The sequence below is a fragment of the Varroa jacobsoni genome, unplaced genomic scaffold (genome assembly GCF_002532875.2).
Source record: "Varroa jacobsoni isolate VJ856 unplaced genomic scaffold, vjacob_1.0 scaffold_727, whole genome shotgun sequence".
NCBI lineage: Eukaryota > Metazoa > Arthropoda > Arachnida > Mesostigmata > Varroidae > Varroa > Varroa jacobsoni.
In genome coordinates, this window is record NW_019213629.1 from 98,151 (window position 1) to 123,700 (window position 25,550).

The window sequence follows — 25,550 nt, forward strand, 5'->3', positions numbered from 1 at the left end:
GTAGTTTTCGTCGGCTTCGTGAAATAGTTTACTTACCAAAAGCTATAATAATTAACTTTGCATAACTTCATCGAGTTTCAAAAAGAGAGAAAAAAAAATGTTCCATTTTTAGAGCGGTATCTTAAGTTGTGTCACATACAACGCACAAGGAATACAAAGACCTATCGGCTCGACCAAACATAACATATATTATATAATGTTAGCATCGTTACAACTGGACTACGCTTACCGAGTGCGAGTCTGGATTTCCTAGCGATCCCTTCCTGCGCGTTTAAGGCCGGCTAAATATTGTTCGCGCCTGCTTACATTTACCTTTTGTTGACATTATACCATCAATATTTAAAGGCCTATACGTCCACAGCTATACAGGACAAAAGCGAGTGGCTACGAAGAGCCTGCCATTGCTAGCCAGTGACCGTTGCCTTTTAATGGCAGTGGTAGTAGTGCTGGCGATATGGCCGAAGTCGCAAAAAAGTTGCTGGAAAAGCTAGCTGATTAGGAATTGCCGTCAAAGCTATGCGACGAGAGGAAGCTATTGGCTAAAGGGTCAGAGCGGCGCACGAAGGAACAAAAATGCGGGGCGGGCGCGTCGATTTTTGCAGAGGACGGCCCACGCTTAATTCGCTTTCAAGGTCGGTGCGAGGGAAACCTGGGAAAAGTTGTGCACACGAAAGTTCTTCTCGGACAAAAGCCTGCTTGCCATATCGGTTTTGTTGTTGCTACATTGGGAACGAGGAGACTAACGATTTGTTTGTGCTGAACGAGCGCCACTGGATGAGCTGGGGTTTTATCAGTTCATCAATGGCCAAAAAACCGCGAAATTTGTTACATATTGTGAACTGTGTTACGGCATCCAGAGCTAACTGGAGTGGTCCAAGCCGGAGGAGCCGGGGAAACCCCATACCCGCTCGCGACAGCTCACCTATACGTCTGCCAGTGTCTAGTGTAAGGCATAACACGCGTAGTCTACAAATAAAAATTGCGATTGCCAAGACAACACAAGAAGTTAATGGTTCAGGCTCCAGTTCTGTAGGCTTGAAGGCCGTGATGCGAATCTGCCAGGTCATATGTCCACCATGAGAAATGCTACGTCCAGTGCACTAATTATGGCGAGTCAAATAATCAGGTTCTGGCGGGTGGAGGCAGTACGGGTGTTGCAGAAAGAATAGAAGATTTATGAATTCATTTTCAATAAAAAACACATTCCTGTCAGACCAGTCTAATGAGATGATGACCATCTCTGCCAAAACCGTCCAATTTTTCATCGGCTGTGGACGTAGTATTTTGAAGCGGGGGCTATGGATGAGAGCATGTGAATACGTAGGCGGCTGCCATGTGTACCGGCCTGTAGGAAAGGATCTGCGAATTCGCCGTTGAGGGAAGGCGAAAATCGGACTTCAATTGCGCAGAACACACGCCCACAAGCAAAATGGTTGCGTCCGCGTTAGCAGGATGTGCTTGTGTCCGGTAATCTTAAAATCGTACAAGACGCCCACGGACAGAATATTTAGACTATACTGAACGGTTCTGCTTGCGTTTAGGCCTGATTTGATGAAATAGCACTTGCAAAAGACACACTTGAAGAAGGTTAGTGTTTGTTAAAAAATAATAAGTTGAGATAGTATGTTGAGGAGACACCTATTATCGTAATCATCAATAATTTCATTTGGGAAGCCAATATGTCAGTTTGCTGCCGCACATCTTTCTAATCCTTAGTGCTTAATATTTGACTAATGAAATTTATTGGATACAACGGAAGAAATACGTCTCGTCATTTTTCCAACGTATTTGCTTACCATTGTTGGTGGTATCGGACAATTGTGTTAAGTCACGTCAACTGTTTGTTGAATACACTAGGTAACACCGTCTTTAAGACAAATTTTAAAAAAATATTAGCTGAAATAAAAATAATAAACATACCATAGCACCTACCTAGAAAAGTGCAATTCAGCCGACATTGGACAGTCACCAAAATTCGGGTATGTCACCAGATGACAGGTAAACAACAATGAAAAAAAAAATTTCGAGCGAATGGAAAAAAAAACACATTTGCGCGCTAACCTACATACCAACTCGTGATTTCAACTCAGCCTTATTTTATTATTATTATTATTGCTATAATACAATGGCTGGCGAGCATGCAACAGTTCAACCAGTATAAATTTCTGTTTATTTTACCCTATGTGAATATATGCAGGATGCGGCATAGGAATCCAGATTTTTCTTGTGAGTTGTTGCTGCAACTAGATCTAAATAAAAACACATATTTCAGCAAATCCTTTTTGCTGTTCCTTAGAAGCATCATGCCCGACGGTCATGTGCATCCAGGATAACCGTCAGCCATCGCGATTCGGAACATAATAGCCCATTTCAAAATATGTCTTTTTTCATTCGCAAATCCACTTTTCGGCAGTAGCTGCGCTGAGTTTATTGGGATCTCCCCAATCGGCAACTGATATTTTGTTATTTATTCTAACCCTTAATTTTCAGCAAAAAAAATTGAAGCTTAATGGGGGCGTTCGTCCGGTGTGAGAACAATGCATAATGGCGTATTTTCAGATGGCAAAGACGACGCACTGTTTCCCGCCATTATATTCTAGAAATAAGTGGCTTTCTTATAGTACTGAACATAGCAAATTAGCTGATGACAAACAGTTTTATAAGGTTGGATTGAATGTAAATGCCTCCTCTAGTATGTGTATGTATATATATACGGAGGGCCAGACATCGTTGCTTTAAGTCCTACCAACGACAGGTACTACACAGCCTATCTGAATAAACGAAATTTATTTATATATGTTTGTTTTTTGTCTCGCCTTCATCTTTCGATTAAAAATAGTATACTGATGTAGTAGGCTGAAAAGCAGATTCCCGCGCTTTTAGAACCTCTCTTTTTGGGCACTTGTTGTCTTCCTCTGATACACTGCTTAAAAGCGCTCGTCCTGCTCTACCGGCGTGTAACGGTGTCGTGTTAATTTCAATTCGAAATAATTGTAGATACACTAGGCTAGAAAAAAGTGCACTTTTGGTAGTTTCTGTACTATGTATTTCGTTAAGGCTAAAACCCTTCTCTTTTTTCGGGTCCGGCTTACCTTTTTTTTTGCGCCCGGTATCGCCATTAGCCGTTCTATCAGACAGACGGCTGGCTTCCAGTACGGGACGAAGCCTGTCTATCCGCCTGCCTATGCCCGAGTTCGAACCTAAGCCATAACGTATCCCTGAGATTAGCGGGCAAATACGTCACTCACTAATCTATCACGGCTAAACCGATACCGTCACAGTTCGAGACATGTGCCCGGTGTATGGTAGGAAGCTTGAAAGGACTGCTCAAAAATTGTTTGTAAAGTTTGAAAACTGTGTCCGGATTTATAGAATGCTCCGCGCTCAACCCGACGTCTGATCTTGATGGCGACCATCTGAAGGCACCTTTGAAGGAAGACAGCAGACAAGCAACTCGCGAATCGGTCTAAAATAGGGGCTGAAGCCACAAAAGCACCGTGAACCACCTGAAGATTTACGTGGATACTTGGAGGGTGGGTACTTCCAACAAGGAATTAAACGGTGCATCTTAATCTTCCGCCCGATATCGAGCGTCGATGATCGATCTTTATTCGAAATTGTCACTGATAAAGAAAGTGTCGGTACGTCAATATGACCCAGATATCGGACTGGGTATTTCCAGCCAAGGCTCAGAGCACAACTAGACCTTCTTAACGTTTAGAGGACACCAAGGGCCTAAACTAATGGAAATTGCTTTTTACGAATCAACTAATTGACCGGCGTATTTATTTGGCCCAGTTATACTGAATCAGCCAGACTATTTAAGAAGAAAACCCTGCCAGGTGAGTTTAAGCTGTCCATGAGGCAAAAATTTCGGATTTTCCCATTTTATCACCTCTTGTTGTTCCCTGTTGTCGAACCTTCCTCTGTCTAAACATTAACTACTCGTGAAACTGTAAAGTGCAGTCTACGTAACGTAGTCGCTCAATTCTTTCTTTCTGCTACCAAAAATTCTGAAGTATGGTTAAGCAGCCAACCACGTTTGAAGCATTACACAGACACATAATACTATTTATTGAGAGTAGCAATATATCCAATGTAGATACCCCGTACATAGAATTGTTGGCATGTACGGCAAATTGCTGACGTGACGTTTGAAGATGCTTTATCCATCAATCGAGTGTTGAATCTCATGGCGGGCGGCATTTAGCTGGTTTCCTATCCTAGACAAGGAGGCTCGCGCTATTCTCGAATCAAACGGACACCGCCTTATCGTGTTCTTTTTCGTTCCTGCACGGTCAGATAGCGCGACAGGGACTATGGGATATGATCACGCTACACTGGTAATAAAGAGACGCCTCGTTTCCAATCAAGTTCAAGTCCATGCGACTCAGTTTCACGTCTTTTATTGGAAAGACTGCCAATAGCCTTCTTTGGAGAGTGAAAAGGCGCTGTAGGTTTGGATCTACTAGTTGAAAGGGGTTTATTGGAAGGAGCAGCTTGTGTCTGGATAACTTTATAGAAATATATGCATAGCGAATTATGCATACAGAGCATGCTACTAAATATAAATGTGATGGTAAGGACTGCAAGGACTACGATAAAGGTTCTGAGAGGTACTTCTTAAGAACGGTAATCCTCGATAGTATATAGACATATTTTTCTAGTTCGAAATAACCTATTGCGAATCATTCATTTTTTGAGTAAACAAACCTTACATATACTACCTACGTTTATTTACTATTTGGGCAAATTCGATGCCGTTACATTGTCCTATACCAAATTATGTCCATCAGTAGCTTACTGAAGAATACTTCTAAAAGGAATGTTAATCCTTCATTTTCTTCTAAACCAAGTGTCGTTTGATAACCGTAGCTCTCTGATTAGTATTCTCGAACCGCTCCAAAGATACTTTTTTAAATTCTTCACTTTGTAATTTTATGAACTATTATTTTGCACCCCCTAATACATATTCAGTACGTTTTTGTACTGTTTAACTGAGCAGGCCATCTTCGTATTAGTAGATACGATTAAAATTAATTTGGGGTATTTTTAAAATTCCGGAAGCTTATGGCTTATTTCTGAACTCAACAGAAAGTCATTCGCGACCCCAACGATACTACAAGTCTGCTAGTATCAAAATGTTTCTTACCGCTGAAAGACCTGGTAGCGAAAAGCTTATAATTAGCTAATAGGTTGATCCAACGTACGCAAAACGTCTTGCTTTGGGCAGCTTTAACATACGGTATTTTCTGGGCATATTCACACAAGGACAGGATGTATTTAGAATGTATAGTCTGCCGGGAGGCTACTTTGGAAATAACTACATGTTACCCTAGAATATATACCTATATGTGACTATGATGTTTGATCATATTCTGAATCCGTTCTGCTCGACTTGATTGAAGAGGGACCTTTGGCTAGACTTTGGCTGTAGCTGACAGCTGCATCCTCTCGCTTCTATGTTTAAAGCAACCCGCGGAAGCCTCTGACAGTCATTTGTTTTGTGTTTAAATGGCTTATTGATAGATTACTGCATTCTGAGGCGAGCAAATGTTTTTTATATTGTACTCGTATGATTGAATTCAACAATATAATGATGAGATGGCGCAATCCATCAGTGGTACCGTAGCTATTATGTCAACGTATTGCAAGCAATGCCGTAGCCAGTCATACGTTTGGATATAATTCGTAGTTATACTATAATACACGAACGTGGCACATGTGCTTCTACTTATCAGTGAAGTTGTTTTGCATTGTAAAATGTGGGTCAGTCATATTATTCAGAATAGAATTAGTCAGTAAAAGATATATATATATACAGCTTTTAGTTCCATCGTTTGGAAACTAAAACGGTTCAGGCACTACTGGCCAGGAAATTGTCAGCGGAGTCTTTCCATCTCTCGATTCCTGCAAATTTTAATCTCAAAGCTCATAGTAGGATACCTTGATTTTCATCTCTCAAATACTAGCACCTTTTTTTTTTCTATTTACTGATGATTTGTGAAGCAAAGCGAGCGCAATCTTTAAAAAACGCTAAAGTCAAAAATCTTTCGATTATTATATTTGCTTTCAAACAGACGAAGTCAGAATTCGTAAGATGTTCCCACCGCCTATAAACTTCGCCGGCTTTTGATTTCTCTGAGAGTGAGTTAAATTAAAATGAGTTAGGTAGAAGAAAAAATCTTCTAAACACGACACACTTGGCCTTCACGTAAGCGGGCCTGTAAACCGGATCGTCACTCCTCAGAAAAGTGACACTCATTTGTTGCATTAACAGATATTGCTTTCTTTTTTGAACAAATCCTTCTGTCCGAACCTGTTTCCTAGTTACTATGGGCAATAATATGTAAAAATGCTGAAAAACACATAAACATCATCTGCGTCAAGACATGAAAGTACGCGATTCATTTAAAGGTGTCTATGATCAACCGAGAGAAGAGATCGCTTGGTCACCATGGAGACAACAAATCAACACGCCAACGAGAATGACGGCCGCAGCTCTGAGAGATTGTTGCGAACATGGATTTGGCACCGGAAAGCTGAGCATATCAATGGCCAACATCATGAAAATGATTGTTGCTATTGCTGAACACAAATTAGCCCAAGCAGAATGAGAACGTACATTTCTATATTATTATATTTACTTACGTAGGATGAAAAGGATAGAAAGCACGTACGATATACACCTTCACATTGCTACGAAATTGAGCTGTTTCCTGAAGCAAGCTAATCCCTTAATCTTCTCTGTCAAATTAGAAATCGACGGTGTGCGGTCAAATATATCGCCCAAACGCAGTGACCCATATAGCCCCATCTGATCGTAGCCGGTATATTACCTAGGATGGTAACGTAGTATAACTCAATGAACGACTTTTATAAGGGAAAAAACGTTTTTTTCGATTTGTCGTATAATATATTATTCTAGAATAGCCGAAGCTACCGTTAATTCGCTTTTGTGTAACCTAACAAACGTTTGATAAAATGCAACAATAATTAATAAACATTTCAACTGCTCTAAAAAATCAGATTTAGTTGGACAAGGCCAGCAATCCGGACTGTGTTAATTTTTGACTTGTGTACGTCTTGAAAATGCTAGATTGTGTATATATTTCGCTTTGGAATGGATGAATAACGTTATTATGTTCTTCTATTTCGAATTATTTTTTGGGCCAGACACAAAAGTGGTACGCTTCAACCGAGCGGTGGAGCCGACCAACTAGGCTGGCTTTTAGGCCACATTCTAGGCCTGCATACTGAATATTATGGGTTATTCAAATATGGTAGAGTGAATTAGTTGATTTTGTGTATCAGTATGCTGTGAATGCTAATGTCCTGACGGTTTGCTAAATTCATATCGATAGCTATGTGTATGCTGAAGATTATAATCTTCTCACTATTGGTTGTCCAGGTATACGCTTAATAAGAATTAAACACGACATGCACATACACACACACACGACTCGTTCGATTACTACGACAAATCTTTATTCTTCCTCATTTTAAACACATCTTAACTTGCAAGCTAAATAAAAATCCTTAAAACTTACTAAACAAAAGGAATCCCACAATTTCTGCATGGAACTCGCCGTTCAGCGAACTGATCCACTGAATGTTGTTCAACGAAAATTTAGCGAAGCCCTAAAGTTAGACGGAAACAGGCTGAAGTAAGGATGGGCCAACTGCGAAAACAGGGATTTGTTGGGCTCATGATAAGGCTTAGTGGAACAGAATAAACGACATTCGGTACATATTTATCCCGACAGCGGAAAATGACGACTCTTATCAGAATTCACAGTATGTAGATGTTATATACGCGTTGATTTTATAAGCAGTAATAGTTTATAAGTTTTATAAAAAGTAATAGTTTGAAAAATCAACTTGTAAATTCGTACGTCTCAAGTTATAGTAGGCTCAAGTGCAAATCGATACTTTTATCGTTTCATTGTAAAAGGTAATGCGTGCACCCTAATATTATGATGTCAACAGGCTAAGTCGGATAAGGAGCTTTTTCATGGGACTATAATATGTTGTTGGACAAAAAGAAAATCAGATGACTGAATACCCGTTTGCTTTCGGTATGGGTTGTAAACACATAATTGAGAAAATACGCTTGGTCGAAAGCAGTCTGTCTATGACATGGTCTGCTTAGAACGCGGCTTCACCCTCTTCTTCAGACGACCGACTTTCTATTGGCCTCAGGTCTTAGACACGTCAACCCCAAACAACATGGCTGGTCGTCTCTTCGTTAGCAATACCGTTAGTCAAGTACCGCGATGTTCGCTCAAAGCAGTCATAGGTATACTTATCAATACTCTCTAACTTAGGGGTACGTCCGAGAACCACTGTGAGTCAGTCAGCCGAGAAGAGAATTCCTATTAGGTATTTTAATAACAAAAACTGGGCATGACAGTTGCCCCTATTTTTGCCTGCGCACAAAGTATAATATCCAAACGCATGCCTATGATTGAGCCTCGAAGTTTTTTTCTTTAGGCAAATGTTCAATGAAAGAATTTTCGCTACTGCTTTTAAACTGCCGAAACACAGACAAGAACCCCGTTTAAAAAATTTGAATTTTTTTTACCGACGTAACTTAGTAACATCCGACGATATGTGCCAATCTCATGCCGCTTCGAACGATGAGCTTTTACTTGTTAATTTTGTGACATTTTCCTAAGGTTTCTCATTTTTAGCAGCCGTCTGCTATAATTCTCGTGTGACAGGGCTCGTTCTTTGCTGTGTCGTGGTGATAATGTTGAATTGATTACCGTTCCTGGCTTTTAGGCCATCGCCTGAACTTATATATACATTATTTTTCACTTCCCCGAAGTTTCGATGCGAAATATGTTTATTTGAAAGAAGAGTGCGAGCTTGGGGCATCTCTTGGAAAAGATGCCCATTTTCCCATAGGAATGCCCTATAAATACTGCTGTACGGAATAGCCATTTTTCAAGCGTTCCACCAGACAGTCAAACTTATCGTGCGTATTCTACGTGAATATGCTACGGGAACCTAGTTTTCTATGGAGAAAACTTGCATAAGTTCAATGATTCGCCAAGTACGAATATCTACATGCGAGAGGTTCGCGTGCCTCACCATTGCTTGCTTATTAGTACTTGTCAGCACACATTAAAAACATTTATAACAATGATTATAACATGAACATCATTTTAAAGTATGTAATAATTATATTCGGTATTCGTTTATTTGGGTAATTTGTTATTATGTTTGTCGATGTTATATATATATTATTTGTTATTCTTTTTTTAGGATACATCAACCATATATACACAAAAACAGTTGTGATGCGGTCCACTTCGAGTAGATTGACGGATGTGTCTGAGAGATTAGGGTCGATTTGCGCGTACCGTCAATATCAGGAGACTGAAGTCGGAACACAGGGTCCGGCTTGCTAAGGAACCCACCTTTAGAATTAAGGCATGAAAGGGATGTGGTTCATGGAAGACCTAGGCGCTCCGCAGCCTGAACTTACCTGCAGCCTTTATGGGGAATGGAATGAACAAAGTAAGTGCATACCCTAACCACATAAGTAGACACATGATCACGATTCGCCAGATGATCGAATTAAATTAGATCTACACAAAGCAGCTTTTCAGAAGGACCGCAATACTTTCGTAAACCTTTAGTTGAAAAGCACCATTAGGATGAGTGCAACTTTTCAAAAAATTAAGTTAAGATAAGCAATTTATACAAACAAACATTCAGCATATTTGCTCATATTATAGCTAGCCTATAGCAAAACACCTGAAGATTAGTTGCGTGGACCAATGTGGCCGCGGATTTGGCTGCAATGTATTGCTCAATATTCAACCGGTAGAGCTCCTTTTCGACAAGAGGATTTCGGTTCTTCTTCACAATTCTCCTATTTCCTATGGGCTCGGAAGGCGAAGCCCGGAACGTTAAACTCAGTTCCGCAGGGATTATTTTCTTGATTTGTCTCTCTTATATTTTGCTCCAAGTTAATCGGGATGTTCCGTTAACAGAACTATGAATTGGCCGGAAGTCGGTGTCACTTCAGTCAGATCCAGGATTTCGCTAGACGAGCATATATATATAACAGTCGCTTGTTAGATACTTAAGTCTCGTGTGACGAAGTAGTCGGAAGCATAGTATCTTCAACAATATCAGATGCATAAATTTTCTCGAAAATGAAAATATAGATGCTTTGACAAAATAGATCAGGAGCTTATTCTACGATTAGAAGGCATGCCAAATATTGATTTGTCTAAGTTACTTTTTAAGGCATCTTAAGAAGAAAATGCCATTGAATAGCTTATATCTGATAGAAGATATCTGTCATCGATAGCGAGGTTTAATGACTGTGCATAAAAATACATCGTATGCGAGGGTTAATTAACGACACGAAGCGCCCGTCCGTAACTTACTTTTTCTGAACGCGTGTGAAAACTGTTCTGTACAACTGATCAAAATATTGAGCGTAACGAAGTAGAGCAGTCAAAAAAACTCACACGGTCATTGATATGAAGAAACAAACTCCTGTCGGACATAGAGTTGAACGACTACCCGCAACTTTTGTCATTAGCATTTAAAAGGGGATCCGAAGACAGTTGTTCCAGCAGACGCTTAAGTTGGTGTATGCGATTTCTGTGTAGGTGCGATGTTGTTTACAAAATATTCGTGTATGTATTGAGCGCGAGCAACGGATCGATAGATTGCCATAACGCAACTAGGAGACGAGCCATGATAGCCACGTTTAACTAGCTTTATTCCTCTAGAATAGTTAAAACTGTTACATAATACATACCGCGCAAATGGGCTCATAATTCTGTAAATCTTTACACCGTAGCGAAGCAGCATTACAAGCTCGAAGAGACAGGTTTGTTCATTTACGGATTCACCAAGCACTATGCAGAAATGCTTATTATTAGGAAATACACATCTCTCTAGCTGGACAAATAGCCTGAAGTCTCGAATCTGTTCTGCAATAAACCAAGCCTGCAAAAAACCTTCAACACATGGCCCCCCAAAAACGTCCTGCGCGCGGGGATGACGATATTATTACCATCAAGTAGATTGGGCTTCATTTATGAAACTCGCTTACATGAACCGATGATTCCAGCTAGAGGATGAGAACGCTCTCGCTCGGTTTAAGGGCATCTTGTGTATGATTGATTGGGTGGGCGATTCAGATCGTTACGACCACGTAATGCACGTTCCCTACATGCAGAGGTGACGATGTATTTTCAGAACGCGAAGCCCAACTATGCTGCCTATGGAGTATGACAATATTGCATGTTAATATTACCCTGTAATGCAAGTGAAAAAAATGCGGAACAGTTTTATTCCAAATGGAAACGGCAAGCTATGTTTAGCCATCATTAGAAATGGGTAACTACTATACATTTGCACTAGAAGAGTTAAGAAAATCGTATAAACGTAGTATAAAAATAACGTGAGTGTAAAGCGCGGAACCGTTGAAGGACGCTGCAGATACCGCGCTGATGCTAGGTAAACGGTTGACAACGATTCGAGGATTACTTACATGCATGGACGTAGCATTTTCAGCCTGTGTCATCGACAGTGGCCCTAAATATAATAAAAACGGCTGAAATGGCAAATCTGTTGCCCTCTTTCGGGTGCTTAACGTATCCCATTGAAAATTATCCTGTTCTTACTTTTCATTGATATCCCGCAGCGAGTTACTAAAGCGGTATGTGAAATTTGAGCAAATTCTGTCTGTCTTGGAAGCTACATGATCTTCGTATCATGTGTTTAGATTGGATTTAGATTCGATCCAAAGGTCTATGCATTAAACGTGGCCACCTGGATCCTCGTAGTGAATTCTGAAGTTATTATGATACTTATCAATTTGGAAAGAGGTCACGCGACTGTTGTGCTCATAAACTATACCTAGAAAATACATAACCCCCTAAATTATAGTCGTCGTTCTACGGCCACAGATGGATTATAGATAACGGAGCCGAAAGCAACGTACTACGCGTGTACAACAATTAGCAAAAACTTCATTGTAGACTGTGGAATATTTTGTACAACATCGGCCGCTCCCTTATTTAATAAAAACCCAAAGCTCTTATGACCAGGTAGTAATTTAGTGCAATAGTGGAACTGATAAGACATGAAGGCGGGTACGTACGCGTCATAGAATCATTAATTTTTTCGGTTTCATTGAGGACTGTCTATACGGAATAATGTAGACTAAACCGAACAGCTGTCCGACAGCCATGCTACCTAATAAAATAATTTAGGGCAGCGCAATAATAACATCGCTACTTAACTTACTGACAAAAATGGAAATCAATAAAGCAGAAATTGAAACCACTTAAAGGCTCTATAGACGCCAATATATCCATCCGTTTTATAACCTTAACTAAATAAGAAAATAAACACCCCTGGGGTTCACCATAAAATGTACCAAGTTTATTCTACCTTATCATGAAAAATTTTTCACTCGGTCTTTCCACCTGTGCGCTAATTCTGTTCCTGATTTTCATCATTGCTTCAAGAGCATTGATCAAATTTACTTGCCCATGCAGTGTAATTTGTTTATGTACACATCACAAACGCACAGCTTATTATCGCTATATACATATGTGCAGCTGATCGCTATATTCTATTTTGACGCGGTACATGCGCAACAATGTGATCCCGTGTTCACCACCTTGTCTTGCCTATTTTTTTTTTTATTTTATTTATTTTTTTTTTTTGTAATAGTACATCTGTCAAAGTTGATTGTGTGAGGCGTGGAAGTGGATGATTCAAACTGAAGACTTTGTAAGTATTATACATAATATTGTATTTTCCTTCTTCATTTTATATACTTTTAATACAAAACTATTCATGAGTGGGAACTTTTGAGGATACTAACTAAGATGATTATTCGTATAATCATCACATATCCGTTGTGTGGTATTACCTAACACGACCTCATGCTATAATATGCTTGTTCAGACAACTAAAACGCAGCTGAGACCGAAAACCGTACGAAACGTAGAGAATGATCTATCTTGTTTGTATGCATTTGGCTCTATCAAAAGCACATACAATAACTGAACGACAAAAGGGACATGTCCTCTTCGATGCATAGCTCTATAATATTAGGCCTAGAATGTGCCCAAGCACACGATTTAGGCCTCGCGTGCCTCCCGAACCCTGACACGGAGCTTTTCGAGGCCAGCTTAACCGGGGCTTCACTGAAGCGCACTGGACTGGACCGTCAGGAAACGGTACGAGGTATCTGCGACTCTCTTGGGTCATCACTGTTGCTAGGTGCAAACTGATAGTGTTTCTTCAAAAGAGCATAACTACAGGTTTGATTTTCAATTCGAAAATTTACTTATATCACTGGATAATACTTCTCAGTGATGCTTTAGACGCGAAAGAGCAGTATCCTCAAGTAGAAGGCTGCTGCTGCTGGCCTGCGTCGCGCTCTCTGAAAAGAAACACTACAGAAACCGTTAGCTCGATCCTACGTTTCAAAAATTGGTGACATTCATAGGCCAATATGCTACTATGCAGTATATCACATGGATAACGTATGCGAAGGCGCATCGTACAACGACTGGAAAGCAAACGACAATTTAAAAAAAGGCCTTGGACAGTTTTATTTTACGCGTAACTCCACCTTCGTTGGATGTAAGTTTGCCGCCTGCTGCTAGCCAAACTGCCTTATTTGGAGAATAATGAAAATATCCATAGGCAGTTATCTTATAGCCTAATTTTCTAAGATAAAGCCAAATTAGATCATAACTTGACTTTCAACAAAAGAAGCGGATAGAAACGATTACGAATCTATCTATGCATAATGTATTTTAATAAATAAACCCATCTCGAACCTGTGTGTATCATATATAGCAACACTTTCTACTTCGAATCTATATTTGTGCCTATGATAAAAGGACGTCATTTGAAATCAAGCGTCAAATCTAGTTAGAGGGCAATTGTGGCATTTTAACAGATTTGACCGAACCTACCATCTATTACGCTCCTCCCTCGCGTAGCTCTAAGGGTCAAAATGGGGCAGATTACGTGACCAACCGTCACCTTATCTCGAATCGGGTCGACGAAGGTAGTTGACCGCCTTCATTCCACTTTTGTTGGTAGAGGAACGTCAGCCCGACGAAGCAGTTACAGGTTGATAGCGTAGGTGCACGAACGCTTAAAGGCGATAAAAGTTTAGGTTTTTTCACTGTAGTTTTTAAGCGGAATTTAGCCAGTACAGTTTCTAAAAAAAAATGAAATGGTATATTCTAACGAAGGTGTTCTTGGTCACAGCATAGCGAATTAGGCAACCTTCTCACGAATAGGGCACACGTAGACGTATTGCCTTTTATAATGGTACCTAAAATGTTACTTCGTTAGGGAATTGCAGAGAGAACGAACAAAAATGCGCCAATTAAACATTTGTCATATAGATTAATAAAATCATGAACTAATATTATAGTGAATTTATCATTTTTTATCATTTTCTGCTGGCGACTGCCTCTAGTATGGCTGCTACTGCCCATTAGCACTACTGGCAACGTGCAACAGCAGAGAAAAAAAAAGAAGCTTAATTGTAGAGCCAATTTAACTGTCTATTCCTGTCCGTTGATCAGGTGCAAGAGCGCCCCCCAGCACCAAATACTCGGCCATCGGATCATTGAATTAGGTAAAACATTAACTAGGTTATACGAAATTGCAGGTACCGTAAATAGAAGTAATTGTCTCTTACGTCATGTATATTTATCTTAGTTACCCGCAGACCCCTAACGAAGCATGACCCTACTCAAATTAGTGACAAAAGCGTTAGTGAACCTCAGTATCGTGAGTGACGACTATGACAATACAGTGCCTAAACGCAGAGAGAAAGCAAAAATAATTGCTTACGACTTTGTCACCCGCCTCTATATATATATATATATATATATAAAATTCTATTCTACTAATGCTTACATTTTGATATAACCAAAACAGACCTTAAACATATATAGAAAACGATTTCAAAAATGTTTCGTTTTAGCGGCAGACAGCTTGACGGGCCATCAGCAGCGCGCGAGATCATGCCCGCAACGATCTAATGTAAATAAATAGGGTAGGTTCAGTATAAAATAACCAGGCTTTACGGAATTTACAATCGATTTTAACATCTTGGAAACAAATTGATATGGTACTGCTTATCAGATGAATATCAATTCTGCCCAAACGGGACTAAAACTCCATGTAGGGCTAGCCAGTGTTTCGGTTTCGCATGAGCTTGTTTATCTTTTACTCTAAAATAAATATAATTATTTTAGCACATTTTCTATTATAGTACATTATAGATGTAGGAGCTTACGATGATATTAATAATAATCTAGCTTTTCTTTTCCGCTACCGTTAGCGGCAATATTTTTGCAAATCGGCGCTAATTGGCGAAAGAATTGGAAGCTTGTAAAATAGCCAGCATGTAGTGTTATATTTTACACATATTACACAAAGGTGCAGGTAAGCAGCTTTGATAAAAAAAAATCACCCACTTTTTTTAGAAGGGCGTTATTCCGTCCTACCCACAGCCCAGTGATTCACTGTCGTAGGAGAAGTGGTATGCGTGCAGGATGCCCCGAAATGTTACGGAACGTGCGGGCGGAGTTTTCCGCATACAATGATCCCTCTACATACATCATTACTAGGTTTAGCTAGTGTCATCGCATGATACTTTTAAGTGGGTCCCATCGTCGGCCATCATTATGCCAGCGGCTCAACGAATTTAGGCCACAGCTGAGTACCTTTATTGTATGGAGTTGCCATCAGCCTGCCAATATCTCCACCCAGAACATGCCGACTGCTATTATGCCGATGGGTCATTCTATTCTGTACATTATTTGAGGTCCCTATTCCTACTATTTTTGTCCTTCATACGATTGTTTAAGCGAAACCTTCACGCATGCACCAATCTGTTCAATATAAGGCCAACACTTGAAAGCTTTGGTATAGTAACGCATTCAATATTGAAATGATATGAAGTTAATTAATAATAACCTTAATACAAATAAATTAAGTACCCCGGTCAGGCTGTAATGCAGTAACGCTTAGGCTGCTGATAAGGTCCTGATTTCTCCACAATTCAAAAAAGCGCAACAAAAGGTAAGAGTGGGACACGATTGACCTGACAGCTTTATTACTCACATTATCTCGAAGCTTATGTACCACAATTTAGCTAGTTTTATATTATAACCCTGTAATGAATTAGCGCTCTACATTGGTGTATCAATCAGCTATACGTGCCTAAAAAAAGGTTTCGAGGTTAAGAACTATTAAGTGGATTGCCCGTGAAATTTTTCTTTGAAAACAGTCGATGGTATCGTCTCTTAATAAATCACGCGCACCCTAAATAATAATTTTCTATCTGTTTATTTGCCTATCTAAACACAACCAAAACTTTGGATCGCTTGATTTGTTTGCTCGCCAGACTGAAGTCAATCCCTCGAAGTGGTCGGATTGGACTCACTTTTGGCGGATCGCTAGAGTGCCATCCTGGGAAGCGCTGCGCATAAGACACCTGTTTCCCTGGGGAGTTTGTTTTTCTGTCCCATAGAGTGCAATGTTTATTTGAGAAAACTGCTCGTTTTTCTCGCAGAAATCTTTTACGTGTCTATGAAAAGGCTGTTAAGACTGACGTGGGCTCGATTTCAGTAGAATCTCCAATGAAAAATTCGTTTTACTGATAAAACGGCATCCGACTGCGTCTTTTGGAAATCTATAGGAAGAATCGTTCTTAATTTCACTAATCAAAAGCTCTCGACGAAGTAAATAGAAATGCAATACGTGTTTCTTAACATAAGACGGACGTTTCGACATGAACGCGGCCAAAAACCAATTGAGGGGTTCGTTTCGCCCACGTGTCGGTGGGGTGAAAATGTGATTTGATCCCTTTTTGGAGGCTCTTTCAAGCAAAACTTTTTGTTAATTGGCACGTGTTAATTGAAAAGTTCTAACCGCTGATGGGTAAATATTTTGGCTGAACCGAAGTATCAAAACATTTTTTTCTAAGCAAAGTACCACTTTGTTGCAGTCGATATCTCTCGACAAGCTGAGTAAAAATATATTATATCTTCTTATAGCTAAAATAGATGTTTCGGCGTAATACAGCCAAAACCCGAATGGAGCAGTTTTTTTTTCGCTTGAGTGGTAGTCAGCCGAAATTTAAAGACGTAAATGTAGCACTTTGTTAAGCAGAAACAGGGTCACTATATTGAGGGAGGCATATCAAATCATCACGAAGAGTTTATTTTACCTATATTCAGTTTAGTACATGGAACTATTTATTGTAAATGTAGGAAAAATGAAAAAATCCTATGCCTAGGTGACGCCGTAGCGCGGGACGAAGGCCGTGCTTCCGTCTAGCCTACCTCTACGCTACTAAAACCATGTTTGTTTGTCCAATTCAAATAGACCTTTTTTTTTAGTCGGCTTGCTAGAGTTTTATTTGGAATTAAATTACAGGTGAGGGAGGGGGGAAGGTCCATTCCGTAAGGCGTAATGGTAATTTGGGCAAGTCCTTCGTTTTGTGCATAGTTTGCCCTTTTTGGAACGTTTTTTTTTATGCAGGAATGCCCTATGCATGTTTGTGAAAAGGTTGCAGGTACTTAGATGGAGCAGATTTTAGTGCAGCATTTGTAGAAACAATTCTTCCAATGACAAAATGGAAGTCGAGTGTTTACATTGAGGTTTATGTGGGGTGGATCGTACTTGACACCAATCAAAAGCTCTTGCCGTACGATACAACGATACAAATCGCTATACTTAAATCTCAATTTCAACGTTAAACGTGTCCCACAGGGCAAAAACCTAGCTCAGTGTTCCATCTCAAGAGGATTTCCTTGACATTAATCGCTACATCTCGACAGGTTAAATAAAGGCATAAATGAAAAATAAATAAAAAATATTTCAATGTGCAAATGGTCAAAAAGCAATTACGTTCATGATAATAGAGCAAAACCGCATGTTGGGCTACTATTGAGTGTTTTTTCGAGCAAATTTCTGATACGTATAAACATTACTTATCAGAAATTTTAAAAAAATTATAGTAGCTAATAAAACAACCATTTCAGTTGAATATTATTTGCAAAAATACTTTTTGAAATATTTTCTGAGAAAAATATCACTTGAAGAGCCCATTTTTTATACCAACCGATTAATTTCGACGAGCTAAGTGAAAATGCATGTATACGTGCAATACACACACAATACAAGCAATTTTTCTATAGTTAAATTCTATATTTCTATGGGGAAAAGACCAAAATGTAAATGTGGTGGTTTTTTAGCTTGTGTTTTATATAGAAGTCAATGTAATGAGTGTTTGTGGGTTTCAATCTAAAGCTCTTGGTAAGCTGAACTGCAATGCAGTACATGCTCATATACTAAATTTTTAGTTATTAGCCGAAAATTGTCATATGAAGAAAGAATAGTTAACATAGTGTTCTTTCTACGTGTGGGTGTTTTTCTTGGCGCCAACTAATAGATTTCGACGAGTTAAATTAAAAAGCAAATACATATATTTACAATGGGTATTTTTGAGGGAAAAATGCGAAAACATTATTATATAGTGTTGTTCAATTACCTGGGTACCGATAAGGTGACAGAACGGAATCAAAGGCTTAGCCGATCTGGTCAATCTCAGCGTTTTTAAAATTTGAGCGAAAACCTATAAAACACAGAAGAGATCATCGAACGTAACAAAAATCAACAGATTATGAACCCTGGGAAACCTATTCAAACACTAGTTGAAATAACTGTTAGTCTGTCCTACAGTTTACGTTAGGTTCATCATCAATGAATCAAATTAGGCGCACCCTACAACGACAAAACAGGCGTGGAGATCGACGTGTTCGTATTATTAGATCACGTCGAGTACGTGTATAGCACTGTTCACAGGTGTCTACGTACAATGATAGTTTTCGGTTAGAGGATATAGTAAATCTATGTCAACATTTCATTCGGAGTGGCTGAACGCTGAGTAATGTGCTCTTCTCTTTATGTAAACACTACCTCATAGACATAAACAAGTTACGCATTTGTGCGGTTAGGGTAATTGTTATATGCGCATATATGTATAAATAAAAAGGAGGGGCGCTGTGAGACAAATATGGCGTCCGTAACTGTAGACGCGAACAAGTCAATGAAACGACCTCTTTTTATTACTATCGCAATGATACGTTCGTAGTTGATAACCCAGCAGATTTTTATAAGGCAGCGCAGTAAGTCGAGTTCGCAAATGAAATTAATATGGATCCCAATTATTAGAACGTGTTCGTTTTCCCCTTAATAACGGCTTTATTACACTAAACATTCACAAATGTTGAATCATTCATTGGAAATAAAGAGATTCGTATTTACATATAGTTAGCAATTATATCTAAGATCTCTATACGTTTATATATATAACCATAGACGACATTCAATTTATAACCCAAAACATCGAGATATTTAGCGATACTACGTATGTTATAGGCAATAAAATGTCATTTGTAAAAACTACCTAGTCACATTGAAAACAATGTACAGAGTGCACCGTTCATAGCACTACAAAACGTCAAGCAAACAAAGTCTTTGGCTATTGGTATAACAGCCTACATTGTAGCGTTTAAGGTTGTAAGGTAAGTTTAAGGTAAACATTGATCTCGCAAGCTCATTGTTTCTCCTAGAAGTTACACCTTCTACTTCGATGGCAAACTTTTTCCATACGCTAGCTTTAATGAGCCACATTTAAGTACAAGTTTATACTGTCCACAACGGCGTTTCTAGTAGCTGCGCTACTGTTATAACTCAACTAGACTAGGATAGTTGCGGATTAGTGGGTAAGCTCTAGTGACCAGCGTAGCTTGATAGTAAAGTTGAACTGCGTCAGATATTCCGGGATAAACGATCAACAATTTGTTGAGCGCATTTGAAAATTTGCCTTGGCATTGTTTTATAGCTATATAAAAACATAGTCTCACGTTATTTCAAACATGCTTTTTTCTGACTATTACACTGACGTACAGATCCTTCCGGGCCTATACGTGGGCAACGTGAAAGATTCACAGGACCAAGTGCAGCTGAAGGCAAACAATATCACGCACATCGTTGCCATACACGACACAGCTCGGGAACCCCCCGCAGGCTCAGCTTCTGTGGCAGCCACTTCGGCAACGGGCACCAGCAGTCAACAGGCACAACAATTGCAGGTTTGTATTGTGATTTAACGAGGGCTCTAAAGCCAGAAATAATTTTACTAGTACATTTCCTTACACACCGCAATCGATAGCGGGTTAAGCAGATTAGTCAATTTATTTCGAGAGAGTTCAACGAAATTGGCGCTGAAACAAAAAGATTATACGTACGATTTTCTTCACGTTGCCAACCGTACCATTGATGCCACCGAAGAGCAGCGGATTAGCCTAGTTGTTGACTGGCAAGAACGGGTGCTTCGTGGCCCCCGCTCTGATCGTATACAATCGTTGCAGACGCGTGTCCATTCACAGATTAGTGTTATAATGTTTGAATTGTGACAGAAAATGGGGGTCAATAAAAAGTAGTTATTATAGCAACGTTCCATAGTAGAATTTAGTATTCAATGATTTCATATGTCATGCATTTCAATTCTACTTTGTTTGAAAAGGAAAGTTTGATAGATTTGATGATGCTGCGTGGCCCGATCTCTGAATCATTGCTGAGGCTCGATGTGACTGCACCGACTTCTCTGTTATTCATAGCTATGCTACCGTAACGGTTATGATGTGCTCCCTTTAAATGGCCACCGAATGTTTATGCCCTTCTGTCTTTTATTTGAGAGTAATACTATTGCTATAAAGAAGGACCTTTAGCTCGGAGGTAAACAACCGGGCTTAGGCAATAGGGCTATGTTTCTTCCTCGGCAAATTATCAAATAATAAGAGTGAAAAGAAGCAACTTTATTCAGAAATAAGATCATGTTATGTAAATAGAATCATTGTAAGCATAAACAAGAAGGACCATGAGCATTTCATGCTGCAATAACGTGAACAGGTCTGCAAATCAAGGACACCTTACTGAACTTTACTGAAGAATATGACCTTATACTGTGCAGTCATAACTTATCAAATATTATTAGAGCAGTGATGCATTAGCACAAACCAGTTTCGCTGAAATAATAAATAGTCAGTGCGCATAAAATAAAGTTTATAAAAAAAACGTGGAGTCTGCTGATCTATTAAGACTTCGATATTGACGTAAACCCTCTAACTACTACGACAATTTTATTACAGCGGCCTGCTAAGATGATGAGTATTGCGTTTTTAACTACACAGTAATAAATTATAAAAGTAATTATTCATTTTTCTTACTGGCCAAGAGGTGCCTGCAATAGGATAACTTTCGTATAAGCAAGCGAATTCCTTCCATGAAAATGAAAAGTATTTTGGAATTCTACCATTTGAAACTATCGAAAACAGTCCGCAGATAACCGCATCGAAAATCGAGTTTTATATGTCCTTGCAGGGCACAGATCTTCTACGCGCTTTGTCCTGAAACTGTCCTTCATCGGAAAAACACTTTGTCTGATTATCAACACAAGCTGTTACTGGACTTATCGACGCTAAGCGCTGGCTAGCTTGTATGACTTGTATCGCTTGTTAAGACTAACGTAATCTAGGTATCACTATTTTGTTAGAACCTTCGACATGGTTGACGATATTTTACATTTCGCTAATGTAATACGCTAACTCTACTCTATGAATATATTTCAGCTGTTAGGCGATGGGGCTGAAGGTACCAGCGAAGAGGCCGCAGCACTTTCAAATGACGACTTCGATTTCCATTACCTCTGTCTCCAGGCCGCCGATTCCCCCTCACAAAACCTTTCGCAATTTTTCTCGCAGTCCAATGATTTCATTCATACAGCCCGCGTCAATGGTGGAAACGTGCTCGTGCACTGGTAGGAAATAGATCCTACCTAACCGTTGTAGACTGAGCTGTCCATACGGCGCTCGAATGTTAAATAAATTATTAGAAGGACCCAGTTCCATATTTAACACAAATTTTAGCTTGCAGCATGCCTTATTTAAGTGGCAGAATAAAGCAGGGATACATTTAGGTCAAACAATGATATCGTATTAAAAGATTCTCCTATACAAATATTTCACTTTTCCCATTTCCACTCTAGTAATTCGAATGTATGTACGGAACTGGTCCCTGGATAGTATCTAAGAAACTGTCAGTTAAGCCGTACTGCTAACTATCGCTGTATTTATTGAACATATTATGTCTTATTAGACTACACCTACTACCATCTAAGGCTAGATATATCCTAGCCTTAAATTGAGGGTGGCTCATCGACTATAAGATTAATTTGTAGTAACGGCTATGTGCATCCTCTGTCCTCGGCACCAGGAAAGGCCGGTTCTTTCTAGAATAAAAAAAAAGGAAACTTATCAGTATAGCCCTTCAAAAATATAGAAAAGATTTCTATCAAGAAGAGGTGTAGCAGGTTTTTTTTTGTTAGATTTAAAGGGCTCAAAAATTCATGGAAGTGGCTTAAAAAGCCAATTATGACCCACTTGGGATTTCAATACTCGTACAAACGATTTTTTGTTTTGAGGAGAGTACAATTGTTGTTTGTGTCATCTAGGTAAGTTCCAACAGTTAATCCTTTAGAACTTTTTGGACTATGGGTTATTTGGGCTTTTTTAAGCCCTTGTATTTCTAGGACGGTTGGTCTACTGTGAGTTGAGCATTTGGTTCCACTAGTATTTTTCGTATGTAGCGTATTACAGAGGTTTGCACCTACCGATATCAATGGAAGTATGATTAATATCAAAAACTTGTTTGTTTATTAAGCAAGGAATATTGTGAAAACAACTATTAACTGTTTTCGGTCCCGAACTGAAATTACAATCGAGATCACTGGAATAAACATGAGCATTTTTAGCTCATGTAGTTTCTTTGAAATACCAACGTTTGTTGAGATATAGTCATGAAAAGAACTCATTCGAAATGCTTTTATATGGGTTACTTTATGGGTAAACCACACACACACACACTTTTGCAATTTAAAACTGTTCTCGTGAACTTTAATTTTTGACAGTAACCCGCCTTTGCGAGTGACCGAATTTACTCGTTGTCACTTGGATTGCTCCAATAACATAACTTCCATATACACTACAAACGATATGAAAACATTGAATTTCCATTAAATACGCTGTAAAAAATAATTTTCATTGCACTATTTGGATAGTTCTAGACTATTACTCCAAGAAAAAATAGAAGTGTACGGTATCGTTGTTATTCTCTACAAGTGTACGTCTTTATGGGCCTCTTTCTTCTAGTCTGGCTGGCGCTTCTCGAAGTGTTACAATCGCGGTGGCATATATTATGGCCGTAACCAGTTTAAATTCGCGAGAAGCATTGCGCGCTGTCAGGGGTGCACGGGACATCGCGTGCCCGAACGACGGTTTTCAAAAACAGCTTCATGACTTCGAAGGCAGGAAACTTAATGAGGTGAGAAAATTTCCATACACTGTTACAGGGAGCTATCTGTCCCTAAGTCTTATTTAGCTTTTAAACGGACTGTTTATTTATTAAACAGTATATAAAAAACGATAATATACATTACAGGCTATTTGGTTAAATATGTATCAATAAATCCATGAATAAAAGACAGGTACGGTAGTTACGCGAAGGTTGTTTTGTTTATTGTAGTGAGCTTGCATAGCTCGTAATAAATACGTTTTTACAGAGTCTTTTTTTAGACATGCGTGCCGTGTATACTATGTACATATTTGCTGCTCCATTATTCTTGAAAAAAAAATAGATGCGTATTATTACTACTGTATAGGTTTAATTGCATACCACTATTTAAAATTTATCATATTACCTATCCGTACCATTCCGTATTGTTGCTTCCGCTTCGTTATATGATTTTTCCTGTATTCTGACTAAAGCTTAGGGCTTTCCTTAATGTTATATTTCGCATTTTCAGTAGGATACAATTTACCAAAGCTAGCTTTAGGCTTATGCGCTGTTTTTTCGCACATCTTTAGCAAGTAACATCACCCAACTTATTCAGTCACTTATTATAATAGGCCATTTGTTGCTATGTTGTTCTTTGCCGTCGTCGTGTTCAGGGCACATCTTCATCTCCGTCGACATACGGGCAGCTGTACATTTTTATGTCCATTTCCATACTTCTCCTCCATTTGCTTTTTGGCTTTTCATTTTTTTTTGACACATTCGATTTCTTACATCTCGGCAAAAGTATATATACTTGAATATATATACATATATGTGTATATCGTATCGGCTCTGGTAAATGCATTTACAAGAACCGATACGTGACTTATACTTATTTTACCTTGGGTATTTTAGCATCTTGAAGTGTGCTTCATATATTCATTTGTTATTTTAATTCTCTCAAGAATTGTGTGTGTAATAGCTCGTTACGCTACTATGCTTTTTTTCACTTATTAACTACGTTTGTAATTATCGTTTCACAATCCTTTTTTCTAATCTTGTGGTCTATTAATTTATATCTGTCTTAATAGACTATTTGTTTGACCGATTTAAATTACTTTTCGCCATCGAAGTCTTTCAGGAGAGCAGATTTAGTTCATACTCCATCGAGGTTTTCCACAACCGGTAACATTCTATTCCTTCGTAAGCGCGTCTACTACCTAAAAAGATAGCCATCGCACCGTAGCTTATAGGCATCATTCCTTTGTAGTCGTTCTGTCGATGGCGGTTCTTCAAAAACATTTTCCTTAATTACGCTATATTTTGTACGCATTCGTTCACCTAAAACGAATGCCTCCGCAACGCCAAATTAGCAAAAGTACAAAATTAACAATTATGTTTAATTTGTATATTTCCACTAGACTTCTACAAAGGTGACGAAACCCCTCCTCTGTCGGTCAATAATCATTGTGTCTCAGTATTTCTGAAGCTCGCTACCCAAACATTTGAACCGGTCCTCATCAAAAGCACAATAAATCCCACAAGTTATGGTAGCAGTGGTACAAACAGACTAAAATTTCCACGTATTACATATGTCCACCTGTGAAATATCTCGTTCCCGTGGCCGGGAAACACCTGGCAAAGATAATCACCCGAAAGCAGGTTTATCGTCTTGTGCTTGAAAATTTAATTTCTGCTTGACTTCTATGTAGGATGAATACATAGTAGCTGGTTATGACGCATACCAAGTCAAAATACCTGCGGTTTCTAGGCATAACCTATCAACACTTTTTATGGGCATGAGTGAATGGAGCTCCCTTGATGATTTCCTGGTTAATATTTGCATATGGGCTCATTACGGTTATCAACATCGTCAGCTGTGAAGTGAACTTTCTATCGACCCGGCCGAAGGATGCCGTTATTATGAGCTTAGTAATGGTTCCCTTTCAAGAGATACGCGATAATCCACCCGAAATCGAGGTAGTTTAAAATTTTCATAGGTGACATTTTCTACGTACTAGCTAAGAGAAAAATAAACATATAAATGTCAGAACAGTTTACTCACGCAACATTTAACCCATTAATCCTGAAGCTACGCATGACAAAAAAACTCGAATCATGTG

The 25,550-nt window shown here is 39.0% G+C and overlaps 1 protein-coding gene and 1 long non-coding RNA gene across 4 annotated transcripts in view; one reads left to right on the top strand and one right to left on the bottom strand.

Annotated features, from left to right (window-relative positions):
• The window catches only part of LOC111263030 (dual specificity protein phosphatase 15), a 43,552-nt gene that overhangs the window by 6,163 nt on the left and 11,839 nt on the right, over positions 1–25,550 (top strand). Inside the window, exons 2-5 of the mRNA XM_086969440.1 lie at positions 9,271–9,525; positions 20,004–20,186; positions 21,726–21,913; positions 23,304–23,475. Coding sequence (XP_086825566.1) covers positions 9,505–9,525; positions 20,004–20,186; positions 21,726–21,913; positions 23,304–23,475 — 564 coding nt within the window. The 5' untranslated portion in view covers positions 9,271–9,504. The remainder of the gene's footprint in view (positions 1–9,270; positions 9,526–20,003; positions 20,187–21,725; positions 21,914–23,303; positions 23,476–25,550) is intronic.
• Positions 11,784–20,397, bottom strand: LOC111263031 (uncharacterized). Of its 3 annotated transcripts, XR_015312136.1 has the most exons (4): positions 20,343–20,397; positions 18,581–18,664; positions 13,974–14,157; positions 11,784–13,445 (listed from the first exon to the last, which is right to left on the bottom strand). It is a non-coding gene; the product is annotated as an uncharacterized LOC111263031 (long non-coding RNA). The 3 variants fall into 3 exon arrangements; XR_002681985.2 differs by lacking the exon at positions 20,343–20,397 and having other exon boundaries at positions 18,581–18,770; XR_015312137.1 differs by lacking the exon at positions 20,343–20,397 and having other exon boundaries at positions 11,785–13,432; positions 18,581–18,770.